At 22.4% G+C, this 18802-nt stretch overlaps 2 protein-coding genes across 2 annotated transcripts; one reads left to right on the forward strand and one right to left on the reverse strand.

Annotated features, from left to right (window-relative positions):
• Positions 1-1069: 1069 nt before the first annotated feature.
• Positions 1070-6564, reverse strand: LOC127288934 (ankyrin-1-like). Its single transcript, XM_051316651.1, has 2 exons — positions 6445-6564; positions 1070-3184 (listed from the first exon to the last, which is right to left on the reverse strand). The coding sequence occupies exon 2, from the start codon at positions 3086-3088 to the stop codon at positions 1340-1342; it is 1749 nt and encodes a 582-aa protein (XP_051172608.1). The 5' UTR covers positions 3089-3184; positions 6445-6564; the 3' UTR covers positions 1070-1339.
• Positions 6565-6678: 114 nt separating this feature from the next.
• LOC127288935 (protein phosphatase PTC7 homolog) lies at positions 6679-17876 on the forward strand. Its single transcript, XM_051316652.1, has 5 exons — positions 6679-7219; positions 12086-12265; positions 13816-14014; positions 17196-17452; positions 17675-17876. The coding sequence occupies exons 1-5, from the start codon at positions 6994-6996 to the stop codon at positions 17722-17724; spliced, it is 912 nt and encodes a 303-aa protein (XP_051172609.1). The 5' UTR covers positions 6679-6993; the 3' UTR covers positions 17725-17876.
• The last annotated feature ends 926 nt before the right edge of the window (positions 17877-18802 follow it).

Raw genomic sequence — 18802 nt, forward strand, 5'->3', positions numbered from 1 at the left:
TTAGTATTCTGTAGAATTATCATTAGAACGATTTTCTATATTACAGAATTTTTATATAACCGAAAAATTATTTAACATGAATTTCTAATTGAGGGTGGATTTACATTTTTATGTAAATGCAGAATGCAAAACCGAAAATAATGAGAGTGAAAAGGATAGTGATATATCCCTGTCCTTTTCACTCTCATTATTTTCGGTTTTGCATTCTGCATTTACATAAAAATGTAAATCCAACCTGATAGAATTTTCATTTGTCCGAAATTGCAAATGTCCGAACAAACAATCGACAGATTGATTTCGGCGCGATATTTAAAATCAACCAATCACAATTTTATGTATAATTTTTGATTGGTTGATTTTAAAAAACGCGCCGAAATATTTCTGTCGATTGTTTGTTCGGACATTTGCAATTTCGGACAAATGAAAATTTTATCAATTAGAAATTCTGACAAATAAAAATTCGAACAAATAAAAATTCTGTAATATAGAAAATCGTTTTGATGAAAATTCTGCAAAATACGAATTCGAACAAATAAAAAAATTCGGCTCAAAAATAATTATATGACAAATGAAATTCCATAAAATGAAAATTCTAACTAATGATTTTTAGAACATAATCATGCGTTTTAATTTTAATATGAAAGAATTGTATAAAATATAATTATTTTTTAGACTAATTTTCATTTTTCGTATTAGCATTTGACAGAATTTCTTTTTAAATTTACTGAACAGAATTTTTATTATACAGAATTCTTAAAACGCCAAAATTTTATTTGTCCGAAATCGCAAATGCCCGAACAAATAATCCGACAGAAAGAATTGAGCGCGATTTTTAAAATTCACGAATTTCTTGATAATTTTGGTCAATTTTAAAAATCGCGCCCAAGTCTTCCTGTCAGATTATTTGTTCGGGCATTTTCGATTTCGGACAAATAAAATTTTGCCGTTTTAAGAATTCTGTGTGATAAAAATTCTTTTAAATAGAAAAATGAAAATTCGTCTAAAAAATAATTATATATAAAATTTATTAAAATACAATTTTTGTAAATGAATAAATTTTACATTTTGTACCAGAAAAGAAAATAATTTTTATTTCACAAAACTATAAATCCTTGGAAATACAATTTTTAATAGATATTTTATATATTAATACAAAAAAATGATTTAGAAAACAAATTTCACATCTAAATTTTTTTTTCTATTATGATGTTTAAAACAGTACGCAAACTAAAATAATGAATGAAATCATATTTCATGAACAAGAACAAAACAAAATTCTTTAATTTTTTTTATAATTTAAAGACGTTTTACAGTTTTTTTTTTTTACCAATAACGAAGATTAAGAACAGAATTCAATCATTTTTCTTAAATCAATTGTTGATAATGATTCAAAAATTGTCATTATCACTAAACATGGTAATTGAATTTTATATTTTCTTTCAATAATATTAAAAAAACAATTAATGCTATCGTCAATTAATTGATATCTCTGTTTACCTTTTTCAACACGTGCCTTTAAAAGTTCAGAATATGCTGAAAATTTATCATAAGAAGATTCTAATGATGTAACCATTTTTTCACATCTTATATAATTTGCAATATTTTCTAAAGGTTTACTTAATATATCATAATAAGTTACATCGGAATCATTGTAAATTTTTGTATTTTTCATAATTATTAATTGTTCATTGCACAATTTATAGTAATCATTAATGGAAAATTTGATAATTGTTTTTAAATGATTTTCAATTTTTAAATTTTCAGAAACAGACAATAATAAAACTAAGCGCGCAACTAATATTTGACAAAAATTTTTACATTCTTTAATTTTATTATAAAATGAATTATCCACTATTCCATTTAATTGTGAAGCAAGATCATTACGATGCATATGATCTATGAGGATTGCAAAATTTTTATGATCATCAAGAAAATAATTCAATTTCATATAAGAAATATCACTAACATAATATTCAAATAGAACATTTAATAATTCTATTGGTGCTTTATATTCAAATGCACTATCAATAAGTTGTAATACAAATCTTTGATTTTCTGAAAAATAATTAAGCAAACATCTAAGACTTTTAACTTGACGTTCTATCATTAATTTTAATGGAACATTTGAATTCCATTTTTCTTTGTCTAATAACATATTAAATGGTCTTATTCTACAATAATATTCATCCTTAAAAGGTGATGCTCCAGCATCTAATAGAAATTTAACTGCTGACAATTGACCCGATCCAAGGGCAAAATGCAATGGTGATTCATAATTTTTTGTTACTGAATCAATGCTAACGCCTGCTTTAATAAATAAATTAACTAATTTCCAATTATTAAATGCTGCTGCAGCGTGAATTGGTTTTCTTCCTTTAAAACTACTCTCCATAGAATATCCCTCATCGAGAAGAATATTTAATATTTCTTCATTGCCAACTTCAGCTGCAACATGAACAGCCATATCGTTGAACATCATTCTATATGGAGTCTCTTTGGCATTACTTAAATTTAACAATTCTCTTATAACTGCAATATTTTTTCCTCTTATTGCATAATGAAATGGTGTTTCATTATAATCTGTTTTCACATGTACATCAGCACCACATTCAACTAGATATTTTATTATATCCAATCGTCCATAAAACGCTGCAGAATGAAGTAAAGTTTCCGATTTTGAATCCTCATCATTGATTCCCATTTTACTGTTAATTAGACATTTTACAATATCCAAACAATCATTTACAATGCATTTACGAACAAGAATATGATTTTCTTGAATTGATAATTTTTTTCTATATCCCTTTTCAATCAAATATTTTACAATTTCAACATTATTATTCTCAACAGCAAAATACAAATGTGTCATTGCTGTATTATTTGTTAATTTAGAAATTTTCTTATCACTATTTAAAAGTTGTCGAACAATTTCAATATTGTTTTCTATAATAGCAACAATTAGTGGTGATTTTTTACTTCTTTTAATTTTTTTACTTAAAGCTTCATCATCATCATCATCTACGCAGATTATTATTTTATTTTCGTCATTTTTTAAATTTCCTGAACTATTTCTCTTACGGCTCGACATTTTATATATGCAATCACATAAAATAATTATTTATGTTAAAAAATTGAAGAACAATTTATATTTTCGATTCCGATAATTCTCTCTGTTTAAATATTTCTGTAAGCAAACCAAAAAAAGAAAGAAAAGATTTAAAATCTAGAATAAAAAAAATTTATTCTTGATCAAATTCATTTCGAATCAGACAGGCTGAAACGTCGTTTCTCAAAAATTTAGGGGGAAAAAAAAATTTTTAAATAACTTTTAAATTAATTTAGATATTTTTTCTTTTTGCATTTGAAAGAGCTTTTATTTTTCTTTCAAAATCCGTTGGCGAAATTAAAAAATGTTCAAAAATAACAAAATGGCGGCCATTTTAATAAAAAAAAAATTTTAATTACTCAAGAACTCCACTTTTTTTTTGCTCAAAATTTTTTTGTGAATTTTCTTTACTGTGAAGAATATTTTTTATATGAATTTAACTTGAGCTCGATTCTAGTAGAAGAAAAAAAATTTTTTCTTAGAAAATAACAATAAAAATTGTTTTTTCTTCTACCAAAATCGGGCTCAAGTTAAATTCTTATAAACAATATTCTTCACGGTAAAGACAATAGACAAAAAAATTTCAAGCAAAGAAAAAGTGGTTTTTTTTTTTATTAAAATGGTTGCCATTTTGTGATTTTTGAACATTTTTTAAATTTCGCCAACGGATTTTGAAAGAAAAATAAAAACTCTTTCAAATGCAAAAAGAAAAAAATATCTAAATTACTTTAAAAGTTATAATACTTTGAAGTTTTTTTCTCCTAAATTTTAGATAAACGACATTACAGCCTGCCTGATTTGAAATGAATTTCGTCTGTTAAATTTTTGGACTTATTAATTATTTTTAAAAATTGACAGAATTTTGATGATTTATCAATTTATCATTAACACTTTAACGCCCAAATGAGCTGATTCTCGACTTGGATTTCAACCTCATACCATTAACAGAAAAAAAAATTTTTAAAATATCAGACAAATCATTTCCGACTGCTTTTTTATCGCTCTTTCAAATTGCGTGGTCAAAATTTTCAAAAAATAATATTTAACCCCCTTTTTTTCAAAAACATCCAAAAAATACAAGTTTTTGTCATGTAAAATTTTTTTCAATTGCAATTCTTTCCAGTATATCATTTTTTGCTTATTCTTTAATTAAAATTTAATTTTTAAACGAATTTTTACTTATATAAGAATTCTTAAAATATCGAAGTTTTATTGCACAGAATTCTTAAAAAGCCGAATTTTTATTTGTCCGAAATTGCAAATGGCCGAAAAAACAATTAACAGAAAAAATTAGGCGCGATTTTTGAAATTGAACCAATCAGAAATTATCAAGAAATTCGTGATTGGTTGAATTTCAAAAATCGCGCCTAAATCTTTCTGCTTGTTTTTTCGGCCATTTGCAATTTTGGACAAATAAAAATTCGGCTTCTTAAGAATTCTGTGCAATAAAACTTCGATATAGAGGATGATTTTTATGTTCTGGACACCATAAAAATTTTTTTTTTTATCTCATTATTTCAGTTTTTTTAAACAAAAAAAATCAGTGGAATTAAAAAAAATTTTTTAGGGATCCGGAACATAAACATCACCCTGTGTAAAAATTCTGTTAAGTAAAAATTCGTTTAAAAAAAAATTCTTTTAAATTTTAATCTGAAAAATGAATATTCGACTTTTTGATAGAATTTTCTTTTAGCCGAATTTTTATTTATTTCGAATTATTTTTTGTAATACGAATTTCCATACGGAGAAAAATGGAGAAAGGAATAAATTAACTTTTACTATACTTAAAAAGTAAAACCAGAACTGTCTGCAGTTTCTGCACATTTCTGGCAATTTTTTACTTCAGAAATAGTAAATTTTTCCTATTTCCGTAATAATTTTTATTATTTTCGAAGTAACTTTTAATATTTTCGGAGTAAATTTTACTATTTCTGGAGTAAAAATTGACAAAAATGCGAACAGTTTCGGTTTTACTTTTAAAGTATAGTAAAAGTTACTTTATTCGTTTTTCCATTTTTCTCCGTGTATTATAATCCGATTTTTAATGTAACAGAATTTTTGTTTAAATTTTTATTTGTATTTATTTGCTCCGTTTATTTTTATTTGTTCGAATTTTCATGTGCTTTTTAAAAAATAAAACAAAAAAAATATCATTTTAACGAATTTTTTATTCAGCAAAATTTAATTCTCTGGATTTTTAATTTAATAAAAATATTCATTCGAATTATTATTTAAAAGAATATAACCGATTTATCATATTTATAAAATTTTTACGTGACAGAAAATTAATTTAACACAATTTCAATTTAATTGAATTTTTATTTTTTTAAATAAATAATATATCGGCGCAAACTTTCAAATTAACCAATAAAAATTTTCTGGCTAATTATTCTTATTGGTTAATTTAAAAATTCGCTTCCAAAAGTTTCTGACGAAAATTAAATCGAACAAATAAAAATTCTGACAAATGAAAATTCGAAAAAATGGAAATTTTATGATGTGAATTTTCGCTTAAGTAAAAATTTGCTCTAATATAAAAAATCAGTTTAATGGAAATTTTGTCAAAAAGAAAAAATAATTTGAACAAATAATTTCGACTAAAAGAAAATTTGGATGAAGTTCCGAAAATTTTGTTTAATAAAATTCTCCATCAAGTAAAAATTTTCTAATCAAGTTTTTTTTTTTTTTTTTTTTTTGTTAATTTTACAATTTAGACGGGAAAAAAATAATATTTTATTTAATTTGTTTATTAAAACTATACATTTTATGCTTCATTTTAAGTGGTAAAAAAAAAGAAATAAAAAGTCTTTTTTAAAGGGCAAAAAAAAAATTCAAAATTTTCCCGTTTTTTGAAAATCAAAAATTTTTATTTGAATTTTTTTTTGATTTTCAAAAAAGGGGTAAATTTTGAATTTCTTTTTTTGCACCATTCGAAAGAGCAGAAATTTTTTTTTTCGAAAACATATAGGTCAACATTTTTTTCATCCTTTTATACAATAGTTATGATTTTTCAAAAAATTCAATATTCACATTTTTGCTATTGGATCACTTCAGAAATTTTGCCCCATTTCAAAGAATAAAAAAAAAATTAGTTTAAAAAAAAAACCTAATAATTTAGAAAAATATTAGCAGCAAATAGTAAACAATTAAAATAGTTTTAATTGCAAATTTTTATCATCAAAATATTGTCAAATGTTGACGAGGAAATTGTTTTTGAGGTTATATTTATCTATTATTTTTTTGTTAGCGTGTTTCTCATTTACAAAATTCGATAAATATATGACATTTTTCATGTGTAAAATAATAAAATAATTGTATAAATATTTAATTACACTTACCTTATAGCGATAAGATTTTAATAATTTATTTTATTTTTATCAAAATTATAGAAAGTGTATGCTGATTGAATATCAATCTATTAGTAAAACATTTAAAATGTGACATTAACTGGAGTTCCTCATCTTTGTCAAAAATAAAACTCACTTCGCTCTCTATGTATAACTCTCTATGCCTATTCATTCGCGACTATATTCAGAGTAATTCCATACCAACATCACGAGTTGTGATTATAATTCGGGTATTATCGAAAACGTAGGAAATACGTCAAAAAAAAAAGAAAAAAAATTGTCTATATAGACAATAGTAGTTAATTTTACGCAAAGCTTTATTGGCAGTTATTACAATTGGTTTAGTAAAATTTTCATCTTACGTAATGTGAGAGTAATTTTTTTTTTCTCTCTATTTATGAAATACTCGTGAGAATTTTTTTTTTTTTTTTTTTCTTTTATTTTCAATGGTGTGATGTGTGATAAAGAGGGCGAGACAACATGTGCGCGACAATAATAAATTGGAAGTGTTGAAAAAAGCAGGAGAGGCTCCTCCATAAAATGCAGTCCATTTATTGGACTGGGAGGTTGCTCTCGCGTGCAATTTGGAATGGATTTACAAATTTCTCAGCAATTGCCGAGCCAAATGTTACAAAAAAGCGCGAGGCGTCACTTGTCTCGGCTGTTTGCGGTTTTCCAAAGGACTTTGCCCGTGGTCGAATGCCCAAGGGTCAATTTGGCGACGATGCTTGGTTTAGTGCTAAATTTAAGGCTGTGGAAGTCATTGGTGAGTATTTGAAGGTTAATTTTTTTTTTTTAAATTCATTTTTTTCGATTCTTTTTTTGGTGAAAAAAAAAAAAAAATTTGTTATTTCTAACCTCGAGCTTTGTACCCGGATTTGAAGAGCGCAAAGCGCTTATGAAATTTTTTTTTTTTGGTAGAAATAAAAATTAAAAAATTCATAACTCGAAAAGTGGGAAATTTAAAATAAATATATAATTTTTTTTCTATTAAGAACCAAAAAAAGGAATTTAAAAAATCGATTATAAATTTTAACATTGTTGTGGGTGATTCAAGATCAAAATTTATATTTCGATATAATAAATAAAATACAGGCCTCGGATTATACGACTTTTTCGAGTATTTCCGACTTTTTTCGACTTTTTTTTTTAATAAAATGCGACTTTTTCGATTTTTTTTTTTTACAAAATTTTTAAACAAAATACGTTTTTTTTTAGTATAAAATGCAAATCTTCTTTAGATAATTTTTATTTAAATTATTTAACAAATTTTCAACTAAAATTCTTCAGTATAAATTAATTATTAAAAAACTATTTTTCAATTAAAATTTTTATGAAATTTAATAATTGTTTATAATTTAAAAAAAAATTAGCAAATAAAATTACTACAAAATTTTTAATTCAAATTCACTTGAAATTTAATTATTTGCAAAAATTTCAATTATTTTCAAATTTTTCAATTTAAAATCTCTTTTAAAATTCAATTAAGTATTTTCATAATTTTCAATTCAAAATCAACTAAAATTTAATTATTCTCAAAAATTTCAATTCCAAATTAATTATCAAAATTCTCATTTCAATATCAACTAAAATTAAATTATTATCCAAAAAATTTCAATTGAAATTCAATTATTTTCAAAAATTTCAATCCAAAATCAAGTAAAATTAAATTATTTTAATAATTTTCAATTCAAAATCAACTAAAATTTAATTATTCTCAAAAATTTCAATTCCAAATTAATTATCAAAATTCTCATTCCAATATCAACTAAAATTAAATTGTTATCCAAAAAATTTCAATCCAAAATCAAGTAAAAATTCAATTGTTTTCAAAAGTTTCAACTTCAAATTTAATAATTTAATAATTTTAATTATAACTCTCCTGAAATAAAATTATTTTTAACTATTTTTAACTATTTTTATAATATTCTTCGAATATTCAACTATCTAAAACCATTTTTCGCTTAAAAAGTTTTTATTTTTGTCTGCAATTTCTAATAAATTTTTTAGTGAAATCATCAAAAGTTTTTTTTTATTTTTAATCACTTGAAGTTCAATAAATTTAAAAAAATCAAAATTGTAAATCTTTGAAAATTCAATTACTTTTAAAAAATGTTATCTAAAATTTATTTAATAAGTTATTTTTAGTTCTGTAAAATTTAATTATTATCTAAAAATTAACAAAATCTTTGGAAATTCAAATAATTTCTAAGAAATTTCAACTTTAACTCTTCCAAAATTATTAATTATTTAAAAAAAAATTTGTCTATAAAAATCTCTAAAATTTTTTTATTAAAAATTAAATTAATGATCAAAAACATTAAAAATTGAATGAATAGTTTTATTGTTAGTTTGATAAATAAAAATTATTAAAAAAATTATAAAATTAAAAATGAAATATAAAAATAAAATTAATTAATTAATATTAAATAAAAAAATAAAGTAAAAATAAATTAATAATAAAATAAAAATAAAACAAAAAACATGATTATATTCTAAAAATCATTAGTTAGAATTTTCATTTTATGAAATTTCATTTGTCATATAATTATTTTTAAGCCGAATTTTTATTTCTTCGAATTAGTATTTTGCAAGAATTTTCATCAAAACGATTTTCTATATTACAGAATTCTTATATAACCGAAAATTCATTTCACAGAATTTCTATTTCTTCGAATTTTTATTTGTCAGAATTTTTATTTGCTCGAATTTTCATTTAACTTAATAGGCATTTTAAAGAATTTTTATTTGGTAGAATTTCATTGCATAGATTTTTTATTTTATTCTTTCAGATGAATTTTCATTTGTTCGAATTATTATTTGATATAATTTCCATAAAACCGACTTTTCTGCAGAATTTTTACTTAACCGAAAAATCACAGAATTTCTAATTGATAGAATTTTCATTTGTCCGAAATTGCAAATGACCGAAGCAACAATCGATTTCGGCGCGATTTTTAAAATCAACCAATCACAATTTTATGTATAATTTTTGATTGGTTGATTTTAAAAATCGCGCCAAAATCGATTGTTTATTCGGACAAATGAAAATTCTATCAATTAAAAATTCTGGTAAATTGGTAAATTTTTTGGTTAAGTAAAAATTCTGCAGAAAAATCGGTTTTATGAAAATTATATCAAATAATAATTCGAAGAAATGAAAATTCATCTGAAAGAATAAAATGAAAATTCTATGCAATGAAATTCTACCCAATAAAAATTCTTTAAATTGCCTATTATGTTAAATGAAAATTGTGTTAAATAAAAATTCTGACAAATAAAAATTCGAAGAAATAAAAATTCTGTGAAATGAATTTTCGATTATATAAAAATTCTGTAATATAGAAAATCGTTTTGATGAAAATTCTGCAAAATACGAATTCGAACAAATAAAAAAATTCGGCTCAAAAATAATTATAATATGACAAATGAAATTCCATAAAATGAAAATTCTAACTAATGATTTTTAGAACATAATCATGCGTTCCCAAAAAACGTACCACAGAAATAATCAATTATTAAAAATAAAAGTAGAAATAAAAATTATTTATTATTATTCATTATTTATTTATAAACAATTTAATTTTCATTCCTCACGGGTCGTTTATTAAAAAAAAAATAATTTTATAATTCTTGAAAATACGAAAAAAGTTTTAGAATAGAAATAATTAAATTTTTTTTTATTTAAATAATTTGTTAAATAAAATCTTGTAATCTTTTTTTTTATTTTTCAAAATATTTTTCTATTTTGATTTACTTTTCTATTCTAGTGTCAAAAAAAAATTTTTTTGTTTTGAAAAATAAAAAGATAAAAAATTTTTTTTCTTTAAATTATTATTTATCACGTCAATTTGTCTCATTTGTTAAATAAAAAAAAGGAATAAAAAATTATTTAAACACAAAGTTTAAAAAAAAACGATTCAAAAGCAAAGAAAAATAATTTGTTTATAAGTTTTTTTTTTTAAATAAAAATTGCCAAAAAAATGGGGCAATTGGGAATTGTAAAATAGGTCTATATTTAAAAATCGAAAATTTTAAAAATTTTGAATTAAAAAGTATTAAAAAAACGATTGATTCGAATTAATTAGTAATTAAATATTAAAATTTTGAAATACGATATTTTTTTTAAAAAAAACCAGTTTGAGAGACTATAAAAAGCATTTAACACAAAGGTGACAATAATTATTCCGCAATTAGAGTTCATTATCTATAATTTTCAACGATTAAATTAACCTTAAGAGTAAATTCTAAAATGGAATTTGACTTTTTTTTAAAAACTCCACATATATATTATTTTTATATTTATTTCTTTCGATGTTTACAATTTATTTATTGTCTCTGTTTATATATTTTATTTCTCTCCATTTTTTTTCTCACTTTTAATTTAAAGTAAATTTAAAATTATTATCATTTATCAAACTCTGCTCTTTGATTGTAAAAACAGCGATGTTCAAAGTCCAAATACAATATAAAGAAAAAAGAAAATTTAATTTTTCTTTAAATTTCCAAGACGATATTAAATTTTTTTTTATGTTTTTTTTTTCTCAAATTATAATTTAGTTTTTTTAAATAAATTTATTGCTTCTATTTAAATTTTATTTCTTTTATTCTAAAATTTTGCTAAAATAGATCGTCAACAAAGTTATTCTTAAATAGTTGCTTTCAATAATAATTTCATGAAATTTTTTAAAAATTGTTTTTTTTCTCACGTTAACATGTGACATAATGTTTAAATATCTCTCTTTTAATAAATATTTGACAATGTGCCAAAACTAACAAATTTTAGTCGTGAGATATTTTTAGTAGCGTTCGTTTTACGTTTTCACGGTTGTTCGCTTCATAACAAATTTTATTCAATTATTATTATAATGAATATCGCGCAGCATCAGCAATAATCTTTGTTTGCTGACTTTTTATAATTTAAAGAAAGAAAAAAATTGTTATTAATATAAAAAATTGTTTTTTTTTAAAATTTTTTATATAATTGTTTTCAAATTATAAGATTTTAAAAATAATTTAAAAATTCTTAGAGATGAAAATTTCATTTTCTAATTTTTCTATAATAATTCTTACTAGGGAAACTAAAAAAAAATTGTAAAATAAAATTAAGAACGTTTAACCACGGAAATGGAGACCTCTAAAATTAATTAACATTTAAATAATTAAAATAATAAAAATTAATTTTACTTTCTGAAAGAAGAAATATCAATTTTCAAGAAAAAAAATTAAAAACCTAAAATATTTCCAATATCTGCTTATTATCTCCAGAAAATAATTCTGTAAAAGTGATATAACAGAAAATTTTTAACTTATGCAAATTGTGTAAAAAAAAAAAAAATTTCTACGTTTAAAATTAATTTTTTCTTGAAAATTGATATTTCATTTTTCAGAAAGTACAATTAATAATATTTTAATTATTTAAATGTTAATTATTTTTTTCAAAAGGATTTCCGAGATAAACGTACTTAACAAAAAGAACAAAAATTTATAGTGATTTTTCAATATTCAGTACAAAGATAATGTTGACTCAAAGTTGCGTGAAATATATAATTTACTTTGTACGAAAGGGTATAAATAAATAATTTATTCTATATTAAAAGAATAATAATAATATATATGCGAAATTTTGCAGGCGTAGCCGATGGAGTTGGTGGTTGGATACACTATGGAATAGATCCAGGAGAATTTTCAAGTTTTCTCATGAGAACATGCGAGAGGCTAGTTAATATGGGAAAATTTACACCTACTGAACCAGCGGGTTTATTAGCACGCAGTTATTATGAATTACTTGAAAATAAGCAACCTATATTAGGTATTGAAATTATTTATTTAACAAAAAAAAAAAAAGAATCTTCGCGTTAAATCTTTTTTTATTTCAATTATTTAACAAAATTTTTAACTAAAATTCTTCACTAAATTAATTATTTTTAATAATTTTAATGAAATTCTTCAACAAATTCAATTATCTGAAAACAATTTTTCAATTAAAATTTTTATGAAATTTAATAGTTTATAATTTTTAAAAAATTAACAAATAAAATTAACAAAAAAAATTTTAATTCAAAATCACATGAAATTTAATTATTTACAAAAATTTCAATTATTTTTAATGATTTTTATTATATTCTTCGAAAATTCAACTATCTAAAACCATTTTTCGCTTAAAAAGTTTTTAAATTATTGTTTTTTTTGTCTAGAATTTCAGATAAATTTTTTAGTGAAATTATCAAAAATTAACGAAGCTGAAGTATACGCAACGTTTATGATAAACGATTTTTAAAGAAATAATTTTTTAAAATGAAAAAATTCTATAATTTTTTGCCTAAAAAATATTTCTTGTTGTTTTTATTAATCAACTAATTACAAAAAAAAAATTTTTAAGCAAAAAATTATAGAATTTTTTCATTTAAAAAAATTTTTTTTTTTTTTGAAAATTGTTTATCATAAACGTTGCGTACTTGAGCATCGTAAAAATTAAAAATTAAAAATCACTTGAAGTTGAATTAATTTCAAAAATCTAAATTGTAAATCTTTAAAAATTCAATTACTTTTTAAAAAAATATTATCTAAAATTATTTGATAAATTATTTTTAGTTCTGTAAAATTTAATTATTTTCTGCAAATTAACACAATCTTTTCAAATTCAATTATTTCTAAAAATTTCAAATCCCTTTAACTCTTCCAAAATTATTATTATTTAAAAAAAAAAAATTATTTAAAAATCTGTAAAACTTTATTAAGTATTGCCTGAAATAAATTGCTTAAATCAGACTTGAAAAAATTATAAAAATGGAACTTTAAGAATTTTTTCTTTTTTAGAAATTTGTTCTACTTAAATAAAATTTTGAAAATTTGTCTTACAATTAGTTTGATTCTGAAATATTGGAAATAGATTTTCTTGATAATATTCATTAGGGTCAGTTGGAGTAAATAGAAACAAGGGGTAAATCGAAACAGTAGTTATTTCAATTAATTAAAAAATTTTAAAAATAAATACGGCCTCAAACCTTGTTGGGGGTGATCTAAGGTTCAAGGTTTGAGGCCTTATTTATTTAAAAAAAATTTTTTATTTAACTGAAATAACTACTGTTTCGATTTACCCCTTGTTTCAATTTACCCCAACTGACCCTATAGAATTATTCTCATTACAGAATTAATAAAATGAATTTAATATCTAATAAAATTTGTTATTTAAAGTAAAATATTTATTAATCAATTAAATTTTGTTAAAAATAAAAAAACATCGACTTTTTTTTGGAATTTAAATTGACTAAAACGATTTTTTTTATGCCTTAAAGTCGATCCAAGTTCTGAATATTTTCTTGGTATATTTACGAAAAAAAAATTATTGTTAATTCACAGGTAGCAGTACTGCATGTGTTATTGTATTTAATAAGGAAACGAGCAGTATCTATGCGGCGAACATAGGAGATAGTGGTTTTGTTGTTGTACGAAAAGGAGAAGTGGTGCATCGTTCGTCCGAACAACAACATTATTTTAATACACCTTTTCAGTTGTCACTTCCCCCTCCTGGACACTCTGGACAAGTCCTCAGTGATAGGTATTTATATTTTATAAAAAATACTAGCAAAATTAAACGCGCGCCAAATTGAGTATTTAATTGTTTGTTATAAAGAAATTAAAGATTAATATTATCAATAATAATTTAATTTATTGGAATATTATTACATATTAAATGATAATAATGAAAATTATATGTTTACAGGCCTCGAATTATACGACTTTTTTCGACTTATTTTAATAAAATGCGACATTTTTTTTACATTTGCAAAAAAATGTAAATAAAATACATTTTTTTAGTATAAAATGTAGATCTTCTTCAGATCTTCTTCAATTCAATTATTTAATAAATTTTGAACTAAAATAATTCTTCACTAAATTAATTATTTTTAATAATTTTAATGAAATACATCACAAATTCAATTATATCAAAATTATTTTTCAATTCAAATTTTTATGAAATTTAACAATTGTTTATAATTTAAAAAAATATATCACAATAAAATTGAATTATTTTCTAAAAATTTCAATTCAAAATAAACTAAAATTCAATTATTACCCGAAATTTTAATTAAAAATCAATTAAAAATCCAATAATTATCAAAAATTTTCAATTTAAAATTTAATTATTTACCAAGTTTTCAATTTAAAATGAAATAAAATGCAATTATTTTTTAAAAATTTCTATTCAAAATTAATTATCCAAATTTTCAATCAAAAATGAACTTCAATTAAATTATTATCCAAAATTTCAATTAAAATTCAATTATTTCCCAAAATTTTCAATTCAAAATGAACTGAAATTCAGTTATTTTCCAAATTTAAAATCAAATAAAATTTCATTATTCTCAAAAATTTGAATTCAAAATTAATTGAATTTTCAATAATTTGAATTTAAAAGCATCTAAAATTTAATTATTTCTAAAAATTTTCATCGAAATTTTTTTTTTTTGAAATTTAATAATTTCAATTATAACTCTAAGGAAATTCAATTATTTTTAACTATTTTAATAATATTATTTGAAAATTCAACTATCTGAAACCATTTTTCAATTAAAAATTATTTTCAAATTATTGTATTTTGTCCGCATTTTCTAATAAATTTTTAGTGAAATCATCTAAAATTTTAATTAAAAATCACTTAAAGTTTCAATTAATTTCAAAAATCTCAATTTTAAATCTTTGAAAATTCAATTAAATTTAAAAAATGTTTTCCAAAAATTGTTTGATAAATTATTTTTAGTTCTGTAAAATTTAATAATTCTTTGAAAATTAACAATATCTTTTGAAATTTAATTATTTCTAAAAATTTCAACTTTAACCCTTCGAAAAGGATTATTATTAAAAAAAAATTTTTATTTAAAAATCTGTAAAATATTTTTGTTAAAATAAAAAACAAATCCACCTTTTTTTTGGAATATAAATCGACTAAAATGACTTTTTTGTGTCTTTAATTTGATTCGAGGCCTGTGTTTTTATAATTAATATTTAATAGGTATTCGTTGGCCCCTGGTACATTAACCCTCGGAGCACACACCTCTTTTTTCGAACAAGTAGCACAGTCTGGGTCGCTGTGACCCTGTTTACTTTACAAAACTCCCCCATTTTTGAACTTTTGGACTGATCAACACAAAAAAAATATTTTTTTATTCATTGAATCTTGTAAAATATAAGAATATGCAGTTTAGAAATATTATTAAATTATTTGCATATTGAAAAAAAATTCGTGAAGTTAACTAATTAAAAAGAAAAAGTTGAATTTAAAAAAAAAAATGTAACTTTTGTAATTTTTAATATTTTAAGCTAAAAATTGGGATTTATATTCTCGAAGTGTGTTAGAATAAGGGAAAAAATACCACCTTATTTTATTTTTTAAAAAAGGTATTTATTTTGTAGTTTAACGAAGGTAACTTTTAAGACGATAAAAATGTGATTTTCGACACAACTTTTTAAAACTATACTTTTTTAATAACATATTTACTAGTATTTTATTATTTTCTTTGGATTATCATGTTACTTATTATTCCTTATTAGTTAGTTACCACTATATGGCCTTAGGTTCGTGTTGTATTGCCGACTTTTCAAATTACACTTCATTGAAATTAATGACAGGGTCTGTGTGACCCAGTATGTGCTCCGAGGGTTAAAAATTAATTTTTAAAAATAAATTTTTTTCAAATTACTATCTTGTACGAAATTTCCTGGCGCATCTTTTTTCTCATCATAAATTTTTTGTACAATTTTTGAATCAATATACAAGTTTAAAAAAAATTTCGTTGGTAAACGTTGTGTACTTCAGCTTCGTGAATTGAATTTTCGAATTTGGAATTTTAAAGAAACTTATTCCGAAATTTGGAAACACAATTATACAACTTTGGCAAAAAATGAGCCAACTTCAAGTTAGGACAGAAGGACAGACCAAGTATTTTATTATTATATAATTTCCTTTTTATATGCAAAAGTACCATATTTTGCTTGTTAGGTATAAAAATTTGTTAAATTAATTGGCAATTTGAAGTTTTGAAAAATAATTATTATATTGAATTGATTGATTAAAAAAATGGTTCTAAAAAATTAATTTTTTTTTTTTTGATATTTAATATCTAAACAATTTCATTTTTGAGGCTAGCTACGTTTTTCTTATATGGAAAATAAAATTAATATTAACAGAAAAACTTATTCTTAGCTTGATCAAGGTACAAAACATTGTTAAAAATTCAAAAACACTACATAAAACAATTAAGAATGAAAAATTAAAAAAAACTGACAAATAATTAAATTTGCTACTGGTCTTGCAAATAGAAAAACTGCAATAAATCAGTCAATTTTTAAAGAAATCTATTCAAATATTACTCGTTCGACGCAAAATTACGTTTAAATATTACATAAAAAAAAATATTTAAAATATAATTAATGCCATAAATATCAGTTAAAGTTGAAAAATTGAGGAAAAAAATGACAATTTCCAAACTTTCTTCGAGCTTTTCTCTTGTAAATATTACTTTTAATGAAAAAAAAACAATTAAGGGTTGAAGAGTCCTTATTTTCAGCTTTAATGACAAAAAAAAATTTTAATCGGCGTAAAATTAAAAAAAACTCTCCAGGGTTTTTATTCGAAAAAAAAGGAAAAACGATATTTTCTTGAGCAGTAATAATCAAAATCAATTAGATATTGTTAATTATTTTTTTAATAATAATTTTGTGAAATTTGTTATTTTAAGTCCGGAATCCGCAGACACGTCGAGTTTTGGCGTTGAGGATGGCGACGTAATTCTTTTGGCAACAGATGGGGTGTTTGACAATGTGCCTGACCAGTTGCTAGTCACTGAGATGCGTAAAATTCAAGGCGAACGTGATCCTTGTAAAATACAAGGTGTCGCTAATACAATTGCCTGGATGGCGCGTACTCTAGCTTTTGACGGAGCTTTTATGTCTCCGTTCGCTGAAAACGCTAGGGAAAATGGAATAGACGCTATAGGTAACACAAAAAAAGAAAAAAAAAAAACCAAACTGAAAATTTGGAATAATAATTATAATAAAGGATTATTAATAATTCTGCGTTCCAAAGTAAAAACCTAGTAAATCACTTTTTCATAAATTTAAAAAATCGATAGATCTAACCCTTACGAAAAATCGACTAGGTTTTTACTTTGAACAGTAGAATTTATTTTTGACAAAAAAAATTTTTTTCTATTTACAGGAGGAAAACCTGACGATATAACGGTGCTGCTAGCGACCGTAGCGATGTGAAAAAGAAGACAAAATGTATAATAGTGCTCCCCAATCATTGTATTATATTCCATGTCATTGCATATAATGTAACTAGTTACACATGACTGTAAACTCGTACGATATTTCTTATTTACTATTTAATTGTTAAATAAATACGATTTAGAAAATCACTTCTTCTCTCATTCTCGCTTTTTCTCATCATTATCCAATTTTTTTTTATTTTTTATTTTTGGTAGGGAAAATAACAGCGAGTAATTATTGTCTTTGAGAGAAGTGGTATATAGAAAACAAAGAACAAAAGCTAAAAAAAATACAAATTTTTTTTATCGTGTTTTTCGATTTGTCGTTTGCAGGACATGGAAAAAAAAAGTAGTGGTGCATCATTTGCATCTTGTCGTAGGTTATGTTTAATAGATTGTTATTAGGAAAACAAATTACGATGCCGATACATAATGAACTGAAAAAAAATGGTGATAAATAAAAATTATTATTATCTTACAATGTGTTATTTTTTTTTTATTTATTTCTTGGAAAGTTATGCAAATCCCATTTTGAAATTTACAAAGGGTCAAGAGGTACGTTTATACCTTTATACCTTTTTATTATTAACCATAAACAATGAAAGAAATGAATATAAAAGTGAATATATTATAACAAAAAATAATAAATAGAAGACCAAATCGTAATGGCATGAAGAAATTAAAGGTTATTATAACAAATATATAATATAATAAACCTTTTTATTATTAATCATAAACAATGAAAGAAATGAAAAATTAGTTATTACACAGGCACACAAAGAAAAAATATTTTCTGATTATTGAACTTGCACGTCTTTTAGTATTTTTGCCCGCTGAAAACAAATTTGAAATCAAAATTGTTCTATCGCCCTCTGTTTTTTTTTCAAATCGAAAAAACTACCCTTAAATGGATTAATTCAAAACTTGAAAGATAAAAAAATTAAATAACAGACTATTTTTTAATACAGAATTATACTTTACACTAAAATCTCAAAAACAAAGTCATAATTGCTCCATCACTCCTATTTTTTTAATCAAAAAAACTATCCATAATTGGAAAGAATCAAACTTAAGAG

Source organism: Leptopilina boulardi, unplaced genomic scaffold (assembly GCF_019393585.1).
Source record: "Leptopilina boulardi isolate dan_hultmark-lab unplaced genomic scaffold, ZJU_Lbou_2.1 LbouV2_399, whole genome shotgun sequence".
Lineage (NCBI taxonomy): Eukaryota > Metazoa > Arthropoda > Insecta > Hymenoptera > Figitidae > Leptopilina > Leptopilina boulardi.